Genomic DNA, 24,488 nt, shown 5'->3' with positions numbered 1-24,488 from the left:
CTCGCGATGGGCCAGCATACGACATGGCTGGGACAACTTACCTAGAAATACGCGTGGCTCAGCATCTACATACAGCGATTACATACACACCATACACCCGCACGCCAAGGCATACATGCTTTAGTAGCAAGCCGGGACATTCCTGTTCCTTCTCTTGTCGACGACGTTGAGTCATCCCCACTCATTCAAAATATTTGCATTGCAGCGTCGAGATTTTTCGCTCCCCCAAACATAGACTAGTAGTGTTACTTTATGATATTTTACGACTTAACCATTGGCGTCTTGGGAATCTGGCACGGTATATGGGGACAGGTGGATTATACGATTTCCCCCCTTTTCTTCTGCTTGGTTTTGGTACTTTATGTTTCTTATTTCGCACTTCGTTCCCACCCCCATCACTCTTACCTTCCCATTGCCCTGTTATTTATTCATTCATTGTTCTTCGGTTTCCTTTCTGATTGTATGTACTCGTACCCCCTGTTTTAGTTCAGCGTATGGCTAGCGCATGCACTCGCTTAGAATACGAGGATCCATGATACATAAAGTGCATTCTTGAGATGGAAATAGAGCAAATGTTAGTTTTGTCTTGAACCTTCTAGTCCCATTCCCATGGCTTTGCTATCGTTATGTTTGTCAGAATGGTGATGAATATGTAGAGCACTGTGTGTACTATAAACGAATGTCTTGTAACCTACTAGGTATTTGTTAGAGCCAGTCATATCTAATAATAACTTGATTTTCTTTGAGTCCAATACTCAGTTCTTCTACTAGCCTAGTTCCTGAAGCCATCTATTCATTTCCAGTGACAATACCAACATTTCTTCCCAACACGATGTTGTCAAGCCAAAGAGAAAAATAAAAGGCTTTGACAAAGCACCGAGACCAAGATCCTTTCCTTTCGTTCCCTCCAAAACATACGTAGCTAATACAAACACCATCTGTCCGTACAAAGGGGTCTGTAAAAATTTCTTCCCGAAGCCTAAGCCGACAACCAAAAAAGAAATGAGCACTAAAATAAACGCCTGCGAATGTATTATCATAATCACATTAAACTTCAGCGCTTTAAAAAATAGAAGAAAAAAGTTCAATGCGTCTTATAGCAAAAGACTTGTGATGGTATCAATAAAGCGGTAACAATGCCTTTCAAGAATAGATGAACCGAGCGAGATTGAGCTTTTTGGTTGGGAGCTTGACCTCTTCTTCCTCGTCCTCTTCCTCCCCGTCGCTATCGGGGATGATTTGGTCTTCGCTTCCGCATGGCTTGTTCAACGCCTCCATCTCATTCAAATCCACCTTGGGAAGAGGGACAAGTGCAGGATTGATCGCCCCTTTAGCACCAAGGCCTTTGTCAACATCCTTTCGTGACGCGGGGAGACTCGGAGATGATGCCGGGCCTTCTTTCAATGCCCATGCACCCATGCGTTGAAGGGGCGTTTGTCTTGCCCGGGCAGTGGATGGTGCAGTGGAGGTAGTAGATGCGGGAGTGAACACAGATGAGTATTGCGAAGATCTTGAAGCTGGTGTAGCCGATGATTTGGAAGAGTGGGCAAAGCGGGTAAAACTTGGACGAGGAGGGGTATGGATGGTTTCAGAGATGGGGGAGAGTGGCTTGGGGAGAGTCACCAAGTCATCGACTGAAGATTTGGGCGTGTCAATAGGGCTCTGTTGGCCGGCTTCCAAGGAAGTGAGTCCTGTGACTTGGCTTGCATCTGCGACTTGGCCTGTCTCCTGCTCGCTGGTTTTCTGCTGGCTCGTCTCCTGCTGACTGGCTTTCTGCTGGCCGATATCTTGTTGGCTGGCCTTTTGCTGGTCGATATCTGGTGGTGTTGCATCCTGCTGAGTAGAACCTTCTTGAGCAGTACTTCCAGGCTTACTAGGAGGCGGCGCCTTGGGTTTATCTGCAAAGATTGACACCCCTTTCTTCGACCGAGCCCCAGACGCCCACTCTTCAATGTCAGGTAAGTTATTGAGGGCTTCATCCAGTGAATCGTCTGAAAGCAAATATGCCTCGCTCTTCGTCTTTCGCGGATCCTTTTTGGTGGCTTTATTCTTATTGGCAGGAAAAAACCGACTCGTTTTGGGTGAGCCGTCTGCCTCCACATCAAACGAATCGTCACACAGGCGGGCCTTCTTCGGGGGCCTAGTGGAAGCGTCTGTCTGGGGAGGTTGACTGTTTGAGACGCTGGCCAGCAGACTTGCAATCGGCTCTGTTCGTCGTCGATTCAAACGAGGCGAAGTTCGTGGAGCGGCTTGTGTTGTCCGATGAGAGTTTGCACTGTCTTCCCCTGACTGTCCTGACTGCTGTGATCCGGGTATATAAGGTCTCGGTAATGGAAACACGCGCGAAACAGCCCCCCCGGCAGTAATTTGCGAAATTCGTTGGGGATCCACGGAGAAACAGTTGGCGTCCATCTCACCCATAGGTATCCGATGATGACCTTTGAAGTATGAATTGATGGGCTTGGACTGTGGACGGGTTTCGGTAGGCGTAGCGAGTTGAGAGTGCCTTCGTTTAGACGGCGAGATAGGCAGGGCAATTGGAATTTTTGTAATGGGATTCACGTCGCCACTTGCGATTTTGCGAGCCATCTCTGGTTCGACGTAGGATCCGATGAAAGGCATCTCCTCCGCCGTACGATTCGCATCTAGTTCTGTGAGGTGGACAAGTTCCTTCTTCGTGGGGCAAAACACCCATTGGTGTAAAAACGTGAGCTCTGCTTGATAGAATAAGGTCAAATAATTCTCCGATATGCGCTTCCCGTCGAATTGCAGCATGCGAACAATGCGCTCTGGGGATTTGGACTTTCGCAGTAGCCGATATGCTGTTTTAAGTCCTACTCCTGGAAGACCGTTGAGATAGTCGCAGCCGCTCATGATTGCCATTCGTCGAAACTCTGTGTCACTCCAGCCGGTCAGAGAGATTTCACGACAGGCACAGAAATCTCGCCGGTTGATCTCGATGCAATTTCCGTACTGATCCAGCTTGGTAAGCAGCCGCTTGGCACCAAAGACCAGCAGATCTGAATCGTCTGAAAGGATGCCTCCGACCAAGCCAATGCGTTCGAGATAAACAAGCTGAGCATCGGCTTCGTAGGGGGCCACGACGTATGGGATATCCATCTTCTTCAGCTCTTGGATCAAGGCGGACGCCATCTCTGGCGTAATGTCAATACATTTTTGGAACTCTTGCACTGCTTGAGAGGATTTTCCAGCTTTGAGGTATTCGTTGGCAATCTTGAGCTTTTCCTCTCGCTTCTTGGCGCGAGATTCTTCGGTAGCAGCTTTGCTAGGGAGATAATCGCCATCAAATACCATGTAGGGTGTGACGCCAAAATGCTTTAGCATTCTCACTCGGTGCAAAGCCGCATTGATAAATCTTGAGAGTGGCCGCCAGTTAATACTCCGAATCTTCCACCACTGAGCATCTCAAACTCACTTCTTAGTAGGCTTGCCTTGGGCCAGCTCGGGGGCACATGAATAGGCGGCGCGGTGCAGCCATCCATAGCCGTCAACAGCCAACGTCTCTCCTTTGAACTTCTTCAGCTCCGTCGGCCTCTGGATGGACTTGAGGATCGGTAGCAGCCCTTCCGACAGTCAGTACAACAATTGCCCCTTGTAGATAAGCGGCTTTGACCATGCAATTCGCTGCCATGTCAAGTCATATCATATACATACCTGTTACACCCATTTTGCAACCCCACCCTAAAATCCACGTACGAAGAAAAAAGTAGCAAAATTTCAGATTCTTCCATGCAGAAGGATCCAATCCACTCCCTCAGTATCTGCGTGGATCAGCGAGTGCACCCATGAATTGACCGCCCAGCCTCTGGACGCGGTGACTGCCGAGCACAAGGCTCAAACAGACAGGGCACGTCAAGCGCTTAGAGGCGATGGGCTGCGAGAGGCCTGGATCACGCGTCGTGACGGCGGCCTGGTCGGACGGAGGGTCGAGAGAGACGAGGAGCGTCTGTTGGTGTAGCAAATGAAGCGATTCAGAGTGGAGGAGGTTCACGGCGCAAGATCCTGGGCTCTACGGGCGAGCATGTTGAATCTCGGTTAACGGGCGTCTGGCTCTGCAGTCGCTGAGACAAGCAAGCAAGACGCGCTGGGGGCTTTAATGGGCGGGTCCATGGCGCCTGGAGCGCGTGCTGTAGCGCTGTTGGCGTGGGAGAAGATGCCCGAACAGGGATAGATTGACCTGGCAACGGGGCCATTCTTATTTACTTTGTGCGAGCCTGAAAGGTCTTCACGAGGCGGGTTGATACCAGAGGAATTCACAAATATTGCCCTAAAGAATTCGGTATGTCCATCACATTATTCCAACTACAGAGATTCTGGCAGCAGATTGGGCTTCGAAGTAAAGCGAAACTTGGACTCTCTTGTATGTTGACATGGGACCACTGTAGACTAACAGCATCCCGTCACTTTTAGAGCGTGGGGGCGGGAAGGATGCTGAGATTCAACTACGATATACCGTAAATTGACAGCTGGTGAATGAATTTTGACCAGAGTATCTAGGTCTCTGTATACATGTTAAACAATATGAAGGAAAGGTACATGTATTAGTGTTATAGTAGACAATCAAATTTCGCATTGCTCTGTTGCAGAGGAAGCACCAAGCCTACCGCAGCGCCAAAGCTTTATCCGAGCTATAGCCGGCACATCGGTAGTTCAAGCCACTTGCCCAATTTAGCACCAGACCCCTGCCCTGGTCCTAAGAGAAAAAAACCTTGCGCCTAACGACTGCCAGTGCCGCTAGTAAAAGAGTTGAGATTTCATTTAAAGAAAAAAAACTTGAAAGCATTCATCTCTATAATCACCTACTGAGCGAGCCATAATTGTCCGATTCACAAAGACAAATAAGCCCTTCAAAATGCCTAACACTCTTCAGAAAGTCCGCAAACAGATCTCCAAGAAGCGCGGCGGAGACATCAACGCCCTGCATGAAAAGTCCAGAAACTCCATGAGACTACACAAGGCCGGAGTGAGAGACCAAAGACTAGAGAAACTTGCCGCGGCAAGGAGTAAGAGGGAGCAGCCCATCGGTACGCGGTCTAGGATTGATATTATGAGCCCCAGTCCATAGCTAATCAGCACATTAGTGGAACGTGTCACCTTTTTCCAGCAGAATGTGAGAGAGCAAGGCGCTGAGCCGCTTGAAGTGGCAGCCATCCAAGCACTTATTCACACGTAAGTATTACATGGCATACTACAGATATGAGGACTCGATCTGACTGTATATCCAACGAAAAAGATTTGTTCATCAGTACGATGAAGAGTACGATGCTGCGAAGAAGACTCGCCGTGCCGGGCGGCCAGCCAGCACCAAGGAGGACTTGTTGAGAATCAAGATAGCTGCGCTTGAAGAAGAGTACACCAAAGGATTCTGTAGGTTATTTCCATTTTTATCGACAACTGGAAAAGGCCGTACTAATTTGTTGTAGTGCTCCCCGATGTGACTTCAGCGGAAAACGTCAAGCTCTTGGATGGGTGGGAAGGCTCATGGGTTTACCTTACCACCATTCCCTGGATCAAAGTCACCAATACTGGCAATGTTCGCAAATCCGAGCCGCCTTCAAAGGCTCTTAACTGAAACAACCTGTCCTCTGAAATCTTACGTACGAGGAAGCAATCAACAGCTCCCAAGCGAGCCATCTATAGAGCACCCCTGAAGATGGCTACTAGCTACCTGAGCTCGTCCGATTCGCATTTTCACAACCATGGGAACTTGCGATACAAAAATGCTCTTCCAATATGCCATGGCTGAACTTCAACCGTCACAGATCCCAAACTATATGCTGGTCCGGGGCAAATTGGAGTTGATGATGGAGCTATGTAGCTATGTTGCCTTGGAAGAAGGCATGAAGATCAAATTTGCGTACAGATCGACTCACGATCAATTTCGGGTCTGATTTTGAGGAGACATGGCGCAAATGTCGGACAGCATACTGCATATACTAGTTCAAAGCCGTTTCGCCCGTTCTTTTCATGCCCAATTTTGGCACTGAAACTGGACATCGCATCGCTCATCTAGCGGTATAGCGGGCCCTGCAAGGCCATGCACTTTACATATGAATCAGATAAAATTCACATTGGTTAATACATCTTCTATTAATTTTTTATACATTTCTACCATATCCATGTTCATGTCTCGGAGATTCGCAAAGAAATTCACAAGCTCTCCCATCCATTTGAGTGCTTGCATGCCAGTTGATCAATCACGTGGGGCCATAGAGCTGTTGGTAGCTCCAGTAAAAATGGGGTAGCAAAGCAAAAGCAGCAAAAAAAAAAGTTTTAGCACTACTTCGCAGCTACTACATCATTCCCTCTCACGAACCACCTCCAACGTCATATTTTAAAGTAAATCAAAATGCTCTTCGTCAGAAACCTCGCACGAGCTGCTCCTCGGACGCTCAGCCGCACGGCCGGAGCCTCCCTGCGATCATCGGCCATTGCCCGCCCCAGCGTCTTTATCAAGTCCCCCGCCATCAAGGCCCTGCTGCCCACCCGAGCTGCCGCCTTCTCCACGACCGTTCGCCGAAGCCAAGAGGACGACGTCGACGTCGACGTTGCCCTGTCTGCCAAGCTCGACAGCGAGATCCAGATTGAGGAGGACATCAAGGTCAATGAGCAGCAGCCCGCCAGCATCAAGGACTTCCTTGACAACAGCCCTTTTGAGCTTATCGATACTCCCGGCCAGGAAGTTGTCAAGCTGACCCGCAGCTTCAACGAAGAGAAGTAAGCCTCAATTCGAACAGAGCACTCTCTCTATATGAAGTCTGAAAAACTGACCTTCTTTGCAGAATCACAATCAGCTTCTCCATCGCTGACATCACAAACTTCGACCCCTACGCCGAGGACAGCCTCTTCGAAGAGGACGAGCTCCCCGAAGAGTCCCTCCAGTCCGACAAGCAGCAGAACTCCGACGACGCCCTCGACGCCGAGGCCGATGACGAGGCCGGCGCGCCCATCAACCTGTCCATCCTGATCGAGAAGCCCGGCAAGACCGACGGCGCCCTCAACATCGACGCCACCGCCCGCGACGGCGAAATCGTCGTCGACAACATGTTCTTCTACGAGGACGCCACCGTCGCCCGCATCGACTCCCCCGAGGCCGCCCAGAAGCGCGCCGACGTCTACCCCGGCCCTCCCTTTGGCAGCCTCGACGAGGACCTGCAGGTGCTGATGGAGCGCTTCCTCGAGGAGCGTGGCATTAACGAGTCCCTGGCGGTCTTTGTCCCCGACTACGTTGATGCCAAGGAGCAGCAGGAGTACATCCGCTGGCTCAAGAACGTCCGCACTTTCGTCGATGCTTAAATGAGCTGAAAGGAGAGCGAGAGAAAGAATGGGGAGTGTACGAATCTAATGTTTGGTGTTTAACTGGGTTTATGGTTTACGCACAAAAAGTGGAAAATGAACGAAAGGGGAAATTATGACTTTTGTTGTTTGTTTGGTTTCGACACAAACATTTGTGACTATAGAAAAACTGATCTTTTTGTTTGTTTGTTTGGAAATGTCCTCACTCATGTATTATATAAACGGCCAACGCTGCCGCCCTCTTATGGACTGATATCATGGCAAAATTTAAAATTCAAAGTTATCATTTGCTATTAAAACTGGTCCCATAAGTTGAAAAAGAACGAAATATCTATCCCAAAACAGTAGAAACTATGTAGTGTGCTGCGAACACAATCTATGCGTATAGGCCAAATCAACCCACGTGGTATATGTATATCATCAAGCCAGATTCAGCACCTCTCTTTCTCTCCCTCTCTCTCACTCTCTTGCTTGTCCAACAAGGAAAAAAAAATCTATACCAATATGCTTTATCCAATCTTTGCCATTCTTACCCCGCCTCTCGCCTTCACCTACCACACTTTCTATAGAACGCCCTCAAGATTCCATTCGCTCTTCTGGGCAAGATCCAAAACTTGTCTGCCCTTCTCAGTGAGGTCGGGCTTGCCGCCGTTACCAACAACGTGTTCAAAGAAAACAGGCTGCCATGTCTCCTTGTTCTCCTCTCGCTTTCGAGCCTTGTCTCGCTGGGCCTCTTCGAGGGCAACCTTGACCTCGGTTGCCTTGGAGTACTGCTTGGCATGGATAGCCTCGGTGACGCCAGACCACAGGCGAAGAGATTCGTTGGGAAGCATCTGCTCGCTTGGAGGTAGAATCTTGGGCGCAACATTAAGTGGGATGATGTCGATGATGACGTGCTGTTCCTCAGGAGGGACCAGTTTCTGTAACAAAACAATAGGTTAGCTCTCGTCTATACAAATAATTCGCAGGGACAAAAGACATACCACAGGCCTGGGACCCAATGTGAAGACAACCTTTTCCCTCCAGGGACCACTCAGCCGGGCCAAGACATCTTCATCCGGAACGTCCTGAACTCTGGTCTTGGTATCGTTCTCAGGGTCATACTTGAAAACGACACCATCAATCTTGTTTGTTGTCCGGCCCAACCAGCCCTCGTCAACGTAGTGAAGAATAACTTTGATCTTGGTATCGGGGCATGTGATGTAAGCCATCTCGCTGACCGATACGCTCAACGATCCGCGGAAGAGGCCACCTAGATGGGCCGCAGGGTGTGTCAGCTGGTAGGTCTCGTTATCTCTCTTCTCCAGCGTGATGAAGATGCCCATGTTGTGCTCGCCGGGCAGCACCTTGACAGATGTGCCAGTAAACTTGGCAGTGATCTGATCGAAGCCCCTGGCTGAGATGCCCTTCTCGGGGCAGGCCACATGGAAGGCACTGACGGGAGGGTGATGTGATGTCTGTTCGGTGAGATACGAGATTCGGAGGAGCGGGGCAGCCTCGCCGGAAGGAGTGCCGTGTTGAGGGACGCTCAGAGACACCGACGAGGAGCCCTTCTCGCTCTTGGCAGCCGCCTTCAAGTTGGCGGCTGCTCCCTTGATGGAACTCGAGCTCGAGCCGGGGGTCTGAAGGTCGACGGTGCTTATCCTGGGTGCATTATCTTCTGTCTCCCAGTTACACTGTTGAAATCCCGAGGTTAGCACAATGCCATCCACTGGGAGTTGCTGATACCCAGACAAGCGTTGGATGCATCGTCCAACGCTGGGTAGTGGGGCTGAGGCTGGGGCTCACCCGGAAGAACTCGCCGAGACACGAGTTATACGGCTTGCAGGGCTTCCCTTTTGCGTATTTGAGATCTTTTGTGAGCCAGAAACGGACTACTTCGAGCATTCGATCGAGAGGCTCATCCGAAGTGCCGATGGCGACGAAGGCGTTGGGTGCATCGAGATAGGTCCAGTATTCGAGATTGGGGGTGGGCTCGAGCAGCTGGGAGGGGAGCGAGAATCGGACGCTGGCGAGATCAGAGACGCCGATGAACCTAAATCCATACAAATATCGTAATTAGCATGTATTCTGACGCAGAATCCAGCTTTTTCATCCGATGAAGAGCCATTCTGCATAACAGATCGACTGTCTCTCGGTGACGCGGCACTCTGTGTCGAGACTGTAAAGCCCCACTAGGCTTTACCGCCGATTTCGCGTGACGGCACTCGGTTTCGGTGATGGCATCGCTTATGCCACCGAAGCAGCCCGCCATGCAGAGACTCTGCATCAAACAAAAAGGACCAAACAGGATATCTCCTACTTTTTCAAGATGCCCAGAAACGTCCGCAACTTAGAGCCCTCGTTTTGGGGCTCGTCCGGCGTCGTTACGGTAGGGGGTGTTGATGACGACATGGTGCTCTGAGTTTGAGAATAGGCTGAACAACGGTATCGTGGGATGGAGGGGAGGCTCCTAATCGATATGCACCGCCTTTTGCCAAGTTCGAAAAGGGGGGCGATGAATGTTTGTCGACAAAGAACAAACACTGCCGGTCGTGAGAGACGAGTTAGAAGAGACAAAAACGAAAGGCAAATAAAGTGCTTGTCTGCCTCTGACCGCAGAGTCGCGGGCCTTGTTGGGAAAACGCAGGTGAGAGAGGATGGTTCAACTTTGATGCGCCGCCCCAGCCAAGAGGAAAGGGAAAAAACGCTCTGGAGCCAGCCGAGCTGTGGCGTTTCAGAGCCTAGAGGGGCCACCAGAGGCCCCCAGAGGCAAGGGACAGGGATTCCCAGCGCGGCGGCAACCACTCAAGAGCGCCGCCAAGCTGGATGCGCCTCAGTGCCGGGGCGACTTTTGGAGGGCGAAAGCTGGGGATGGGAACTGCCGGAGGATCGATATTTGATCTAATGGATGCTGCTGAAAGAATCTGGAGATGCCGTCTCCCCTCGTTGTTTTTTTCATCCTGTTTACATGTAAATCTTTTGCGTTTTTCTCTCTTCTATTTCTCCTTCTCTCTGCTGCAAACAGACATACGCAACTGATAACCACATGCAAAAGATAATCCCAAGCTAAGACGACCCTGCGTGCATGCCCGTGCCAAGGCGGAACATCCGTCAGGCCAATCATCGGCGCACATGGTCCAGTCGCTGGCTCTGGCGATGGCATCCGCACCGGCCAGCCCAGGCCGTGACCTCGACCCCGTGTTTCTGCCGACTGGTCGATGAGCCAGCTTTGTCTTCAAATAGCTGTATACGTGTATGTTGGGTTTATTTGTTCCTGCAAACACTAGTGCCGCCAGTGCTATTGTTACTAGTAGTACTGGCATGTAGCATTTGGCAGGGGCAAATTTCGATCCGGACAGATAGCCATGTATGTGCAATCGGGATTTTAGACTTTTCGGGGTGCCGCTGCAGCCCGAGTGGCGCGGGAGGCGTGTGAAGCGTCAAGAATGGCTGCAGCTTACTCAGAAATAAAGGCGATGTGATTGGGATGTGATTTCTATCCCGTGTCCAAGCGCCTTACATAATCTGCATGTGGCTTTGGTTGAAGCAGATCATAGTGAAGTCGTTCACTCGCCGTCACAGTACGGCAGATTAGGGTCGATGCTAGACCTGCTTCCACATTATAAGCATTGGTGGGTGGCAATCCCAGGGCTCGTTCAGGCGGCTCGAGGATTTGTGACTTATCAATGGTTATCTTGAGTTGTGAGCTGATCTTGGCAATCTTTCAACTTCAACTTGAGTACTTGGTTTAAAAAAACCACGTGCCTAGCGGATATAGCTGGCAATGAACTGGTCGTGTAATATTTGACTGAGCATTCAGCTTCATTATCATTATAAAAACTACACGTCTAACTACTATGATATAGCAACCGAACCTGAAAGAACCTGCTCATATCAGGCATCATCTGCTATTCAACTCTAGTAGTAATCAAAACTCCACCTTTGCACTGATGCACTGAATACTCTGTGCAGACCGAGAACTCCACCTTTACGCCTTTACCAAAAAAGACTCCTCGAAATAACCATTTCGCTAAAAACACTGACGCTTAAAAAGTTGCTTCCTGCTCCTGCTCCTACTCCCAATACAGGGCCGAGTCTCCCTCGGGAAACAGTTCCTGGTGAAACAATTCATGCTGCGTCTGAGTTGGGTCGATATGCAGAAATTCAGGGATGGGAGAGCCGCCAAAAGAAGGAGTCGACATTGAAGACATGGACTGATCGCTCGCAGACGATGGTGAAAAGTCGAAAAGGGGTGGGAACAGATCTGTCGGTGCCGGCGCCTGCGTCTGTGACATTGCGAAATCTATGTTGTTGGAGCCCCATGGAGGAAAGTGAGGAGATTGCTGAGGTAGTTGCATGGTGGACGGGGACTCAAATGCCGGAGGCGGAGAAGTAGGCGACATGGAAGACGGCATAGATGAAGGAGAGTATTCAGGGGGGGAATATGGCTGGAGAGGAGATTGCTGAGAGTATCTTCGGGCGTGCTCGTCGGCATGCGGAAACATCTGAGCAAACATCTTGTTGACTTCGTTTTCACGCCAACTTCGGTCAGACTCTGCCAGCAGGTCTCTCACCGTGTTGGGATCAACGACGAATCCAGGGGGCGCGCTCAAGCCCATGGCTGTGAATCTCGGCAACAGAGCGTCTTCTTCGTACATTTCCTTGTTGATCACTCCGGCCTCTGAGACGAAAAATCCTTTCCCAGTACGTGCCTTGTGAATGGCACTCGCCTTGTGAGCGGACTCTATCCGGAGCTCCAAGGAGCGATCATCCCGGCGTGAAGCAGCAACCAGCGCACGCTCTGTGAATTCGAGACGAGGGAGCTTTTTCTATAAGGCAAAAAAATCTTAATTTCACAATATCACCTTGGGGTGTAAGAAATAGCAAAAACATACCTCCTTCTTGTCCTTCTTGCTAGTGCCACTACCAGTTGCTGATAAGGCGTCTCTCGACTTTGTGTGTCTTGGCTTAGTAGTTGCCTTTGGCTTGGTGGTGCCTGTCTGCCGAGCCATCGCGAGAGAGAAGCCAGTAGGAACAAACACAGGCTGGATAGATCGGCAGGCACTTGTGGGCTGGCGATGAGAGATGGTCACCAGCGGCTCGCGAGGTATGAAGAAGTAAACAGCAGCTATCTACTATCGATCGTGATAGATGATAGCGATTACAAGATGTAAGTCAGCAAAGGTTAGCCAGAAAGGATGAGCTCGAAGAGGGGGATTGGAGAGTGCCGTGTTTATATGTGCCAGCCCCCGGGCTCCTGCGAAACGCCATGCTCTGGATTTGGAGGCTAATACAAGCTCCCGATTTCGATCTGTGCAGCTCCAAGTTTGGGCAATCGGATTCTTGGTAAGGCGATCGATCTCGATGTCAAGAAGCAGTTAGTGTGAGACTGAGGCGAAAGTACCGGCAAAGTAGCTTGGTGTGGCGCCCGGTGTCGTTCACTGCCTGTTTGGGCAATGCTTTTTGCGGTCCTGGCCAAGGGAGGGGAGATAACGTAACGAACAGCCACAGAAGGCTTTTGTATAAGAGAACAGCGGCAAGATCTTTGCTGAACACGCCTGACACGGTCTGCCGTTTCTTGACGCGCCCTTCGTGCTGCGGGAACCTGGTGAAGTAGCTGGATGGAGAATGCAGCTGCCTGCTTCAGCGAAGCACCACCCCCACATCCCATTGGATCGTAATGTCCAACTTGCTGTTCCAAGATACCTCTTACATGGCATCCCTTGCAGTAGACGTCTCCTGGCGCTGTCTCAACGCTTCCTCAGGTCGCGAGGCTTTAAGATTCATGCCACAGTCGGTGTTCCCAGCTTCAATCCATCCGACTCTCCATGAATGCCGACCGTCGATATCCGCAAACATCACAAACGCACAGCCAAGCAGTGTTGCCACCAGCAACCAGCGTGAACAGAGAACAATGATTACATGTGCTAGAGCAGCAAACGCCCACGGAGCTTTCTCTCCGCCCCCCATCCCGTGCTGAGCCTGCCCTCCCCTAAACTGGCGGTACTTGGCGGTACATGCGCCTCTTAACAGCCCCTCCTCAGGCTCTAGCCACAGCACCCCTGCTCGCTATCCGCGGGCTAGGCCGGAACGCGATAAGCCTGAGACCAGCTCGCACTTCACCCCAGACGCACGTCACAGCTCAGGCACTGCGTGACTGCGGGCTTGCGTCAGAGGGGGCTTGCCGAACAGCGACTCGGTGGTCGCGCAGCTCTCCGGCAGTGCAGTGCAGCGCTACCACGACCGTTCCAGAAGCTTCAGGCCTATGCTGCGCGTTGGAGTAATTGGAGCGTCATCCTGATACGATCGTCGGACGATGTCGGTCACGTTTGGATCTGCTCTCCAGATTAAGAAAAAATTAGAAAACTAGTGAGGCGCTCGTGAAGATTGACCTAAGCGCGTATAGGCGATACTCTTTTGACTCCTTCTTATTCACCTCCACGTCGACCCAGGCTGTAACTCAACCACCCTAACTTAAGAGCAGCTCTGTCTCTTCATCTCCAGCATTTTTTGCGATTAAATTAATTAAAAGGGCGGGAAATAAAATCAAAACAATTCGTCTTTTTTTCCCCCCCAAACCGGCTGCGTAGATCTTGTTTCAAGTGGTGCTGCGAGCTATCCAATACTTTATTTCTCCTGACTACAAAAAATGGTGGCTGGGCATGCCCTCAAAGATTTGAGCTAAGTTAAGCTTCAACGCTTGATACTTTATCCCTATGCGTGTTGCTGATCGGCATTTGAATTTGTTTCATGCAAGTTGCAAATGAAAATCGAGCGATTTGCAATAGTTCAGCTGTGCAAGCCTACACAGGTCTGGTTGTAAAACCATCTGTCCCATCTGTGCCATCTGTCCTCTGTTCTTTGTAGTGTTCGGCGCCAAGAACGGTTGTTGATAAAAACCTTGGCGTGCATGCAAAAGCCTGTTTTCGTTTACTTGGTGTTCCGCTCCGAAGACGATGCCGACGGTGTAGACGCTTGTCGTTCGGTAGCTGTGCCGGACCTTATTCCCACTACCAACGCATACCTCCGCAACTCCCTGTTAATGGCTTGCAATCTGACATTAAAGCTTCCTCCTGACTAGAGGCTCGGAGTATGGTCCGGTAGTAATGAGACTACTTGTAGAGAACCGGAGGCGACACGATCTTGAAGGCTATCTTGATACTGGCTTACACGAGTAATGTACCGTTGAGCCTTCGAATTGGTGCTGTGGAGATGAATTACCCTAGACTATCTCGTTATCTATACATAAACAACTCATCATTTGTGAAGTATCATAAATAAGACTGAAATTGGGTCATTTCTTTTCTTAGCTAATGTGGGCGGGCGGGGGAGTACATATCTCAGTATACCTTACTTCAAATGCAGAGACGGCGATAATAACCATAAGCAGAGTACGCGAGACTGACAAGGAAACCAGCCGTAGGTATTGGATGAAGCTGGTCCCGTACCTAGCATGTGAAAGAGGGCAATCTATCTTCATAGCGAGGTCTCTCAGATAAGATTTAACGGATTTCTTGATGAGTTACTCAAGATGATACATTGCGGATATACCTAACCTCCTTGACTTCATTTGGTGTTACTTTTTGGTAAAAATGACAAAAAGATTACGGTAGTAGAGCCATTACCAGCATTTACTATACCTTTCTTGGCGAGTATTTCCCACAGCGTGAAATACCCGATGGCATCGAGATTCTCGAGCACAAGTCGTTTAAAAAAAATCCATTCCAAAACTCTTCGACTCGCCAGGCCGCTGTAGATGCGTTGATGATGAGTCGCAGGAGAAGAAACTCCGGCGGGCGAATACGTACCTATTGCAAGTTTCTGCCTGCCTACCAGGCAACGGCCGAATCGACCGGCCCGGATTATGTGGGAAGAAGTGGGAAAATGGGTAACAAAAGACTACTCCAACGGCAATGGACAGTCTCCACGCAGTAGTGAGTGGAGAATGGGAATAATAACAAAAACGTGGAGTGGGAGAAAGCCGGACGATATACTCGGAGGGGCCAGAAAAGGCTGGTCGAATACTACTTATGCTCCGGGTGTGAAGGGGATGAGAGACCTATGAGCTCATCGTTACAAAATCGATAGTTCGAGCGGGAAACAGCAAAGTTCCGATTTTTGCAAACTCAGACATGTGAGAAGATCAAGGTGGCAATATGCACAGTTATCAATCTATAACGCTAGCACTCCACGTAGATTATCTAAAGGAAACGACATGCGCTCCATACTGCTTGCTTCCTAAATGCTTGACAGCTTTCAAATACTTTGAGTAATCCAACAGCTGCCATTGGCGAAGCGAAGCCGAAGCCCTGCTCTAGGTTCGGGAAAGAGAAAACAAGAGGTGTTATTAACCTTTGTGCGAGTTTCCTCAATAATGAGGGGCTTGTCGGTAGAGTACTCCTAAAGGGGTGATGGCATGTTGACATGCTTACCGAATGCACTACTAACTAGTATTAGTCGCCTACAGAAAATGATGGCAAATGACGGTACGGGGTTTGGAGGAGGGGAGAGCCCATTCATTGGTCACACTCAATTCAAATTCCGCAAGAACGATTCAAAATCGAATACTCGAATATAAGATCACTTAGTACTGCAGACAACACCATTCATTCAATGTAAAAAGTGCCGTTCTAGACATATACTCTGATGCAAATTTAAATAGTTGATGTATTACTAGTAATGATCCAAATTGGCTTCATACCTAGCTGCAAACAAGCATCTACTAGGCCCAGTACCAGTTGATTAGCACTTAAATGTCATGGGAAGTAACAAGTAGGTAATGCCTTTGAACGCACTTTCTACTGCATTGAGACTGCTTCTTTCACTTTAAGATGATTCGGGGCACAGTCGTTGGTGTAACACCTCAGGCATACATTCGTCAGGCACCAAATTAAGGAAACACAAGTTTTCCTTGAACAAGGCGGAGCAAACCTCCCCTGAATAAATTTTAGCAAACCTACCAACTAACTCCTTTTCTACTTGAATGTAAAAACTTGAATGAATAGATCAAAGCTTATACACTTATGTGTACCCTTTCCTTCCAAATCCGAATTCGTTCCTTTCTATGGATCTTCTGTATTATCTATTCGAGGTTAGATTTTGGGATTGCGTTTGTTTCAGGTTCCTGCTACTAACGTTTGCTTGGCAAGATACTGTCATTATTCGACTGATGGCGGTTCGCGCTTGTCCTAGCAGCTCGTGCTTTCGAAACCGTTAGCCACTCCGAATATCGATTTCAGATACGGGACTCGTACACGCCTTCATAACGAGCATGGATAAAAAGCATTTCACTTGTAACGCTGGTTGTCGGCATCGCTCATTTCGGCGTCTTCATCGATAATGTCAGCTGGTCCTGAACCCCTTTGGCTAAAGAAGCTGTGAAAAGGCGGCTGAGGATGCGGATCGGTGGTGTGGCTGGCTGGAAAACCATGCTGGCTGGCGGGCATAGCATGGAATCGACCACCACTCCCCTCAAACTGATGCTGTTCTACTCTGAAGTTGGCGGCTCCAGAGTTGATTGGTTGGCATGGCGCTTGAGCGTTGACGAATCCGATATTTTGGCCAGTGAAGACAGGAACTGCAGTGCTCGAAAAGACGGCTGATTGCGCCTCAGGAGAGACACCATGGTTGTATTGAGAGTTGGCATTCATCATCCACGATTGCGAGGCCCCCTGAACTGAACTCATTTTCAGAGGGTTCTGGTACAGCTCAGGTGCGGCCATGCGCTGCGGAGCGAAGCCCGTCTGAAAGTTCATAGGAGCAACCGAAGCAAAGCGGCCAGCTCGAGACGCTCGAGGAGTCAACACCTGGTCATCTCCATCTTGGCGAGATGGGTTGGTAGGAGTGCCGGCACGAGGAGTTCGGCTTGAAGCAGTCCTTTGCCTAGCTCGAGCCGCGGCCTCTGAAGCTGGCGAGCCTTGGGCAGTTCCAGTCAAGTCGTATCCGGAACGGGGCATCTTGGTGGGTGTGTGGATGATGAAGAGTAACAGATATTTGAGGTGGAGGTCGATTATAGACGAAGGATGACAACGACGACCAAGGAGAAGAAGAGAACGAAGTGTAATAATAGAGAGAAGATAGTGTTTCAGAAAACAGTCAAAGACTTGGGAGATATGCTTCTCCAAACCGATATATAAATACCTCCACGCGATGGTGAACCTATGTGTATTCGAGAGTGAAGCAGCTTGCAAACGACATGATAATGGCGCCTCACTCACGATTACCGTGCCCTGAGAGAATGCGCGATTCCGCAAATGCGGGTAGAGACTCACTTCTCAGTCAGTTTTCGCAACTCTACCGGCCGCCCGGTTAATAGGCGTTTGCAACCGACAAAAGGAGGCAGGCCCCCCTTGCCATGTTATTATCATTCGGCGGGAGGCAAATTGTTTGCGAGCCGGCAGGAAGTTTTAGGGGAAAGTTATCCAGCACCCCAACTCCAATGTCCGGCACTGCTACTACTGCTACTACTGCTATTTATAAGTGTTTAACCGTCGTGTATTTTGATATGTAGACTGGCTGCCTCATTGAGCTATAGCTTTAACTAAACCTTCCTCTATTACCTCTTGCCGGCTCGCAAACAAGCTGCCTCGACGTCGAAAGAATCTTGGTAATGCTTCAAAGCGTTGGCTAGAATTGGTTCTGTTTCACCCCAGTCATAGATTGTTGTTTCTAGCGGTTTGGTGAATTTTCATTCCAGGCTTCACCTTCACCAAGAGGCAAGTTTAGTAATGATGTTGTTGTATAAAGCGCCCGCCGAGATGGAAATTACTATTAAACTCCAACATCGTTTGTGTCTCGCCGTGAGTCGCAGTCCATTCCACTTTCTAGGCATTGATGCACATAAAGGTAGGATTTATATTTCTCAAGTATTCATAGAGAGCGTCTTGAATGTGTCTAGTAAGAGGGACAATCTGTGGCTGGCATGTCTCGATTGGCAAATCAAATAGGGAACATGATGCGTGAGGCGTTCATTCGCCGGTGATTTAGAAGAAGAAGAAAAGAAAATGAAGCGAGGAAACCATTCAAGTTTAAATAGCGCCTGGGCAGACATGTGCTGAACCTTCCTCTAAAGCTTAAGAGAAGTTATCCAGCACCCCGGCTATTGTTCAGCAAGGCAGCCAGTCCACATATTTAAACGCGACTACTATATACACTTGAAAATAGCAGCAGTAGCAGCAGTAGCAGCAGTAGGACCTAATAGTCTATATATCTATATGAATGCTATAGCTAGAAATGCTGGATAATAGAATTGGGGAGCTAGATAACTTTTCCCTATAAGTAGACGGCATGCCATCACTTAGTGCTACGGCGTTTTTAACGTGGAAATATTGTGTTTGTGGACATCAAGACAATCCTGGCTTCATTGAATTAAAAGGATAGCTTCCGGCTCCTTGATGTTGAATGACTTTTGTGGTATATACATTTTCCCTAAAATAGACTCTATTACATGCGAGTGATATATGCAAAGCCCTTGTTGAGCAGTTTATCGTATGTCTCCCCCTTCTGCCATCCATTTGCATCGCCAGATAATGAGAGCAGTATCTTTACTCGGCATCGGCCATCTCCACATCTTCACTCTTGGACTTCTTCTTCTTCTTCTTCTTTTCCTTCTCCTCTCCTACTTCATCAGCTCCTTTCTCCCTTTTCTCCTTCTTTTCTGTTTTCTCCTTCTTTTCTTTCTTTTCTTTCTTCTCCTTCTTCTCCTTCTTCTCTTTCCTTGCCTTTTTCTCCGTATCTTCTTCTTCTTCATTCTTCTCATCGCCCTCTACATCCTTTGTCTCTCCATCTTCCTCCATCTTGTCCTGTTCCTCTTCAGCCACCTCAGCACTCTTAGCTGCCTTTCTTCCCCCATCGGCCTTTGGCTCTCCCTTGTTCTTAGGGGCAGCAGCTTGCGGAGCCTTGATCTCATCAAGCTCCTTCATCCAATTCTTCCAGTCAAAGCGTCGTGTCTTCCACATGTCTCCCTTCCATGTTCGCCAAACGCTTCTGCCCATCCATGACTCTCTCAGCGTAGATTCATGCGCGCCTAGGGAGGTCATGATCTTGTCTTTAATATGATGAGGTACGCTCCAGTCCTTGCCCTTGCTAGGAATCTCGGCTATGGCGTTGATGAGATTGTGGCCGTACTGGTTTGTGGCTAGCTCTGGGATGTGCGGTAGCAGCGTGTTAACGAGGCCTTTTTGGAAGATTGAATTGGTAGAGGGTGTTGCGATTGCAGTGGTGAGAACGGTAACGGTAGGTAGGGAAGTAGTGGCGAGGCGAACGACAAGGTCGGATGGTAGAGCAAGAACAGACTCTTGAACGCCCTTGGAGGGGCCAGAGATTGATAGCAGGGTCGTAAGTAGGTTGGCTCCGTGAGACTGGATGGCATATTCATTCTTGCTAAGCTGCTGCACATCCTTCTTCTTTTTCTTGTCTTCCTCTTCACTGGTTGAAAGAGAGCAAAGAGTCGTTACTAGGTCCGCAGGCTGCTTACCGCATCCTTCTTTGAGTCCCTTCATTAGCTTTCTAATTTCGTCATTGATGTTTCTGGCAGCGCATCGCTCAAAGAGGGCTGCAATGACATTGTATCTGGATTTGGAGACTAGTTGAGGCACTGTCGGTGCAATTTGGTCGACAGCCTTGGCAAGATCATCTTTGCCTAGCCGCTTGAGCACTCGGATAGCAGGATAGCAAGAGATGTCGTTTCGTACATAGCCTTGTATCCTGGGTAGGAATATGTTTTGGTTGAGAGCTTTGAAAATCTTTCCTGGCGCGTGAGTGATGAGTGTTTCGATGAGTCGCGAACCAATCTGGTCGTAAATCATGCCATTGATAAATTCAGTAGCGGCAGAAGAACCGTCAGACAGTGACTTGGGAGCTCCAGGAAGAAGCTGCTGGAGAAGAGAAGGCGCAGAAGGCTCTTCCGCCTTGTCCTTCTCGCCCTTGGCCTCACCCTTGTTGAGCGTCAAGTCGAGTTCCAAGATGAGCTGGAGAATTGGGTTGCCAATGGGGTGTTTGGCCAAAACTTGGATTCCTGTGGCATCCATTCCAGAGACAGCGTCTTGCATGATCTTGTTGGCCGCCATGGTAAAAGATGCTGGTACAGCTCGTTTGCCATGATTCTGCGCATCCGCCGCCGATGATCCACTAACGGTAATCTTCTCCTTTCTCTTGCTCTTCAAGAGAGTACGCGATGACTGTTCTTCCAAGGGCATTCCGGACAGCACCAGCAGCAGCACCCGCAGCGTATGTGAAGCGAATCGGTCGGTGATGAGGTAGCCCAAGCTTCCCTCCAGCTCGTCCAGCGTAGCCAAAAACAGGCGCTCCATGGATGCTGCCGGTTGCTGTTCGTCGACATCTGCTCCCTTGGTGTCCATTACAAACTCTTCGAATCCAGCCAGCTCCTGCGTGACAACACCGGCAGAGCGAAGGAAGAGCGCCTCGCAGCAGTGACTGGCAAAGCGATGCTGCACAAGCGACAAGAAGTGGCCGCCGAATGCCTCGAACAATTGCTTCTTCTGAGCCGTATCAGCGAGCTGTATCAGACGCTCCATTAGGCGAGAGCAAGACTGGCTGCTGGCGATCTTGCACTCTTTGCCTTTTGCTTCGCGAAAGACGCTCTGCAGAAAGGTGTCTCGTTCCTCGGGGGTTGGGAATTGGTTCAGCTCAAGCATCTCGTCGGCGCGGCGAAAGTATTCTTGCTCATCGTCGGCAAGCATGCCAAAGAATTCCCTTTCGCCAGGACCGCCCTGGTGATGTGAGAATTCCTGATCGCCATTTTCGTACTCATTGCCGTTGTTGTATTCGTTGTCATTGTTGTACTCGTTGCCGTTGTACTCGTCATCTCGGCGCGGACGCTTCGCTCCTACGTCGAAATTCCCTTCCGCATCCTCGTATCTCTTGCGCTTCTCGCGGTCGCCACCTCGTTTTGTTCTCGGCTTCGGCATTGTGTTCTGGGCGATTGGTGGACTGACGCTTGGGTGAGCAATGAAGGCTCTTGGAACTTTTTTTTTTTCCTAGAGTGAAGATTATCAGCGATAAGATCTTATCGTTGCTAGCGTGCAGGTACCTCTAGTAGTCTCAAGTGCGCCTGTGGGGAGGCGCATTGGCGAATCGATCAATACATGTAGCTTGGGCCTACAATAGGATTATCGCATATTTATTTCAGAATAAAAAATGAAGTCAATGTTAGAGGAAGAAAAAAATTAGATGCAATCCTATTTATGTCTGTAAGAGTTTATAATGAGTTGTCTAGTCTATGTTACTCTGCCAAAGTTGCATCTAGTATGCAGAATTATGAAACAGACCAGCCGCCGGATATGGAATATTTGTTTGCCAAATGCCCATCTGTGTTTGTGCAACGTTCCGCATGCTTCTCACAAGGATATCTCTTGGCTCAGCTCGACCATGGCCTTTACGATACCCTCAACCGTTCCCTCCAAAGTCTGGACATTGACCACGACACGCAAGAAGCTGCCCTTGTCGCCGGGAGCGTAGTCGACCATGAATCCTCTGCCAATAAGCATATGTGCAATCCTCTGTGTTCTAGAGGTATTCACATTCTTGTCAGAGGACAATTTGCCTCCGGGAGCTGAGTAAAAGCAGACCTGAAGACACGGCGGAGGATATGATGAGACCATGACAAAGTCGCCGCTCTCCTCCAAGAGGCGGAACAGATAACTTGCCATGTCGAAAGCGTGGTCAACCTGGCGCTCGAATCCATTGGCGCCGTAATAAAGCCAGGCCAATGCAACCTTCAAAGCGTCTCCGCGGCGGCCGCACTGCAGAGACAAATCAGCCAGATCCCAGACTTCTTCGTCGTCGCCGCGGTGGAAGAGATATCCGGCAGCTGTGCTGTTTGCGCGTTGGAAAATCCGCATGTCCGGGCCCAGGAGCAACGAGCAGGTGCAGGGAGCGTTGAGCATCTTGTGCGGATTGACAGTTAGAGAGTCGGCCAGATGCGAGCCCTTCATCTTCCAGCTCTGCGCCTTTGAGAAGATGACGCTGCCGCCCCAGCTTGCGTCGATGTGCAGCCACATGCCAAACTCCTTGCAAACCTTGGAAATCTCTTCAAAGGGGTCGAAGGAGCCCATTACTGTAGTACCGGCTGTTGAGTTGACGTAGAATGGCGTCTTTCCTTGCTTCTTGGCCAGCAAAACCAGCTCTCGAAGGGCTTGTGGTCTCATGCTGCCCTCGTTATCCACAGGAACCGCCCATACAGCAGACGAACCCAGGCCGGTAATCATGGCGGCTTTTTCCACAGAGTAGTGGCCGTGTGCGCTTGTGAAGACGACAAAGTCTCGCTTGCCATTTCCTTTTGTTTTAGTTTCTGGATACAGCGTGTTCCGAGCCACAATTAGAGACGTGAGGTTCGATCCGCTGCCACCAGGACATGATATGCCACCGGCGTGTGGGCCATCGAAGTTGAATAGATTCGCAAAAGCTTTGGTAGTTGTCTTTTCGATAACAGTCAAGGCTGGTGAGACGTGGTAAACATGCACCTTGCGGATTGTTAGGTACCAAATCGAGACACAGAGCAGTCGTGGATTCTCACATTTGTGTTCAAAACGGACAGGATGAGATCTGCGATAACTCCCACCTACATCGTCCATATCGTCAGTTAAACTTCCCGCTCATAGCTACCTTATATACGAGAGTGCTCACCGGTGTGGTACTTGCGTATAGCTTGTCCATGAAACCTTGGTCCCACGTATTCACACTGTACTTGAGCAGCTTATCAATGCTCTGAAGGAGGCCATCTTTACCCAGGCCCTCTTCAGGGAGAAGGAATTTTAACCTGGCGACTAGCTCAGAAGGCTTTTGTGAGTCGATTAAAACATTTTGAGGTTCTCCGTTGGCATCCAGTCCCAGATTTCCTGAGGCTCTGTGGGCAGCAGCATCATCAGCAGCTTTGATAAAAGGAATGATGAGCTGCTGAACAGATTCTAAGAGCTATAAGATAACTTTTAGTTTCGACAATAGCAATTGGGAGGTGAAGGGTTCAAAGAGTCATCACATACATCGGCAGTTTCCGCAGCCCTGTTAAGCTGGGAGTCAGGTTTGCCGTTAGCAACATAACCATTGCTAATTGCGGGCATGACAGGCGATTTATAAGGCCAAAAAGAGGGAGGGGAAGCTAGATTTTTTCGAAAAAGATGTCTCAGAGAGAACCAAGCTAAGTGGAGGGGAAAAGCGTCGCCGTTCTTTATCGAATATCGCCCACTTCGTCTTGCTGACAAGTGGGATGAAAATTGAGTCAAGGGGAAATGGCCCGACGCAAATTCTAGGAGTTTACAGAACAACTCAAAAACCTCGAACCTCGGTCAAGCGTAGTTTGCAAAAACTGTTTTTTCTAAGCACTAGAAAGGGGAAAAAATAGTCAACCGAGCCTTTGCCGCGTCAATTGCCAAATACACGGCGCCCCCGGGCAATATGAGGCGCGCCATGGAAAGTTTGGCTCAGCGACAGATTATCAAATTGCGCCATTAATCGGCCTTCTGTCGTTTTTTTCCTCAACTCTCTCACTTCGGCCTGTCGGGCTTGCGGGCTCTTGGCTGAGCGGATGAATTTGAGATCCATGGCTTTGGCGGTTAAATAGCACTAACGTCCTAGCACTATTCGATGGTCATGAAAGCGATGCTCCGATGTAAAAGCACTGAGACTTCCATGCTAATAGTGGGTCGTCCAGAGCAAAGACAAGTCGGTCTTTGATTCTTTGACAGCGGCGGCTGGCTTGAGTGTCACCAGAGTGGATTCGCCAAGTATTTTCTCCGAATCCGGGGCGTTATGCTCTCTATTACTACCACTCTAAGATACAGGGCTGGTTACACAAAGCCCTTTTCAGCCTCAAGAAGCAGGCAGCCAGTGATTTTGCCCAGTCACTCCTATCATCAACGCTGTGGCTAGTGAAGGCTGCGCCATACCAACAAAGCAAATTATGACAATAGGATGGATAAACTGTTGCCATTGCGGTACTTTATGACTTCCAACTACATGTAGTGGTTGCCCACTTGAAGCTGCCCTATCCTACTCTGAGAGCTCGCTCCTGTGACTTGCAAGCTTTCTCACTTCGCAACCCAAAAAGGTATTTCTTTCACATCACATCACATCACAAGGTCCACGTGCGGCTCCGTCGATCAACTTCCTATAATTGGAGCTGGAGGCTACCGCCGAGTCTGTGTGTACCTCGTCGCACGGGCTGTCAGGAA

At 49.4% G+C, this 24,488-nt stretch overlaps 8 protein-coding genes across 8 annotated transcripts; 2 read left to right on the top strand and 6 right to left on the bottom strand.

Moving 5' to 3' along the window:
• Nucleotides 1-1,143: 1,143 nt before the first annotated feature.
• On the bottom strand, nt 1,144-3,688 carry TGAM01_v200871 (exonuclease 1; the record flags this gene model as incomplete). Its single annotated transcript, XM_018808886.1, has 3 exons — nt 1,144-3,376; nt 3,437-3,584; nt 3,676-3,688. 3 exons carry the CDS (start codon nt 3,686-3,688, stop codon nt 1,144-1,146), a joined length of 2,394 nt encoding a protein of 797 aa, XP_018657876.1.
• A 1,185-nt stretch (nt 3,689-4,873) lies between these two features.
• On the top strand, nt 4,874-5,593 carry TGAM01_v200870 (hypothetical protein; the record flags this gene model as incomplete). The annotated part of the gene is made up of 4 exons (XM_018808887.1): nt 4,874-5,045; nt 5,103-5,190; nt 5,255-5,388; nt 5,445-5,593. 4 exons carry the CDS (start codon nt 4,874-4,876, stop codon nt 5,591-5,593), a joined length of 543 nt encoding a protein of 180 aa, XP_018657877.1.
• A 777-nt stretch (nt 5,594-6,370) lies between these two features.
• On the top strand, nt 6,371-7,317 carry TGAM01_v200869 (hypothetical protein; the record flags this gene model as incomplete). The annotated part of the gene is made up of 2 exons (XM_018808888.1): nt 6,371-6,738; nt 6,804-7,317. The coding sequence occupies 2 exons, from the start codon at nt 6,371-6,373 to the stop codon at nt 7,315-7,317; spliced, it is 882 nt and encodes a 293-aa protein (XP_018657878.1).
• A 563-nt stretch (nt 7,318-7,880) lies between these two features.
• Nucleotides 7,881-9,711, bottom strand: TGAM01_v200868 (hypothetical protein; the record flags this gene model as incomplete). The annotated part of the gene is made up of 4 exons (XM_018808889.1): nt 7,881-8,237; nt 8,301-8,993; nt 9,106-9,352; nt 9,620-9,711. 4 exons carry the CDS (start codon nt 9,709-9,711, stop codon nt 7,881-7,883), a joined length of 1,389 nt encoding a protein of 462 aa, XP_018657879.1.
• Nucleotides 9,712-11,372: 1,661 nt separating this feature from the next.
• On the bottom strand, nt 11,373-12,311 carry TGAM01_v200867 (hypothetical protein; the record flags this gene model as incomplete). The annotated part of the gene is made up of 2 exons (XM_018808890.1): nt 11,373-12,128; nt 12,195-12,311. 2 exons carry the CDS (start codon nt 12,309-12,311, stop codon nt 11,373-11,375), a joined length of 873 nt encoding a protein of 290 aa, XP_018657880.1.
• A 4,275-nt stretch (nt 12,312-16,586) lies between these two features.
• TGAM01_v200866 (hypothetical protein) lies at nt 16,587-17,255 on the bottom strand (the record flags this gene model as incomplete). The annotated part of the gene is made up of 1 exon (XM_018808891.1): nt 16,587-17,255. The coding sequence occupies one exon, from the start codon at nt 17,253-17,255 to the stop codon at nt 16,587-16,589; it is 669 nt and encodes a 222-aa protein (XP_018657881.1).
• A 1,587-nt stretch (nt 17,256-18,842) lies between these two features.
• Nucleotides 18,843-21,227, bottom strand: TGAM01_v200865 (hypothetical protein; the record flags this gene model as incomplete). The annotated part of the gene is made up of 1 exon (XM_018808892.1): nt 18,843-21,227. One exon carries the CDS (start codon nt 21,225-21,227, stop codon nt 18,843-18,845), a length of 2,385 nt encoding a protein of 794 aa, XP_018657882.1.
• A 429-nt stretch (nt 21,228-21,656) lies between these two features.
• On the bottom strand, nt 21,657-23,378 carry TGAM01_v200864 (hypothetical protein; the record flags this gene model as incomplete). The annotated part of the gene is made up of 4 exons (XM_024548639.1): nt 21,657-22,781; nt 22,835-22,879; nt 22,945-23,232; nt 23,301-23,378. The coding sequence occupies 4 exons, from the start codon at nt 23,376-23,378 to the stop codon at nt 21,657-21,659; spliced, it is 1,536 nt and encodes a 511-aa protein (XP_024406650.1).
• Between the last annotated feature and the right edge of the window lie 1,110 nt (nt 23,379-24,488).

Source organism: Trichoderma gamsii, assembly GCF_001481775.2.
Source record: "Trichoderma gamsii strain T6085 chromosome Unknown Scaffold_2.2, whole genome shotgun sequence".
NCBI lineage: Eukaryota > Fungi > Ascomycota > Sordariomycetes > Hypocreales > Hypocreaceae > Trichoderma > Trichoderma gamsii.
This window is presented reverse-complemented; position numbering and strand designations above follow the sequence as displayed.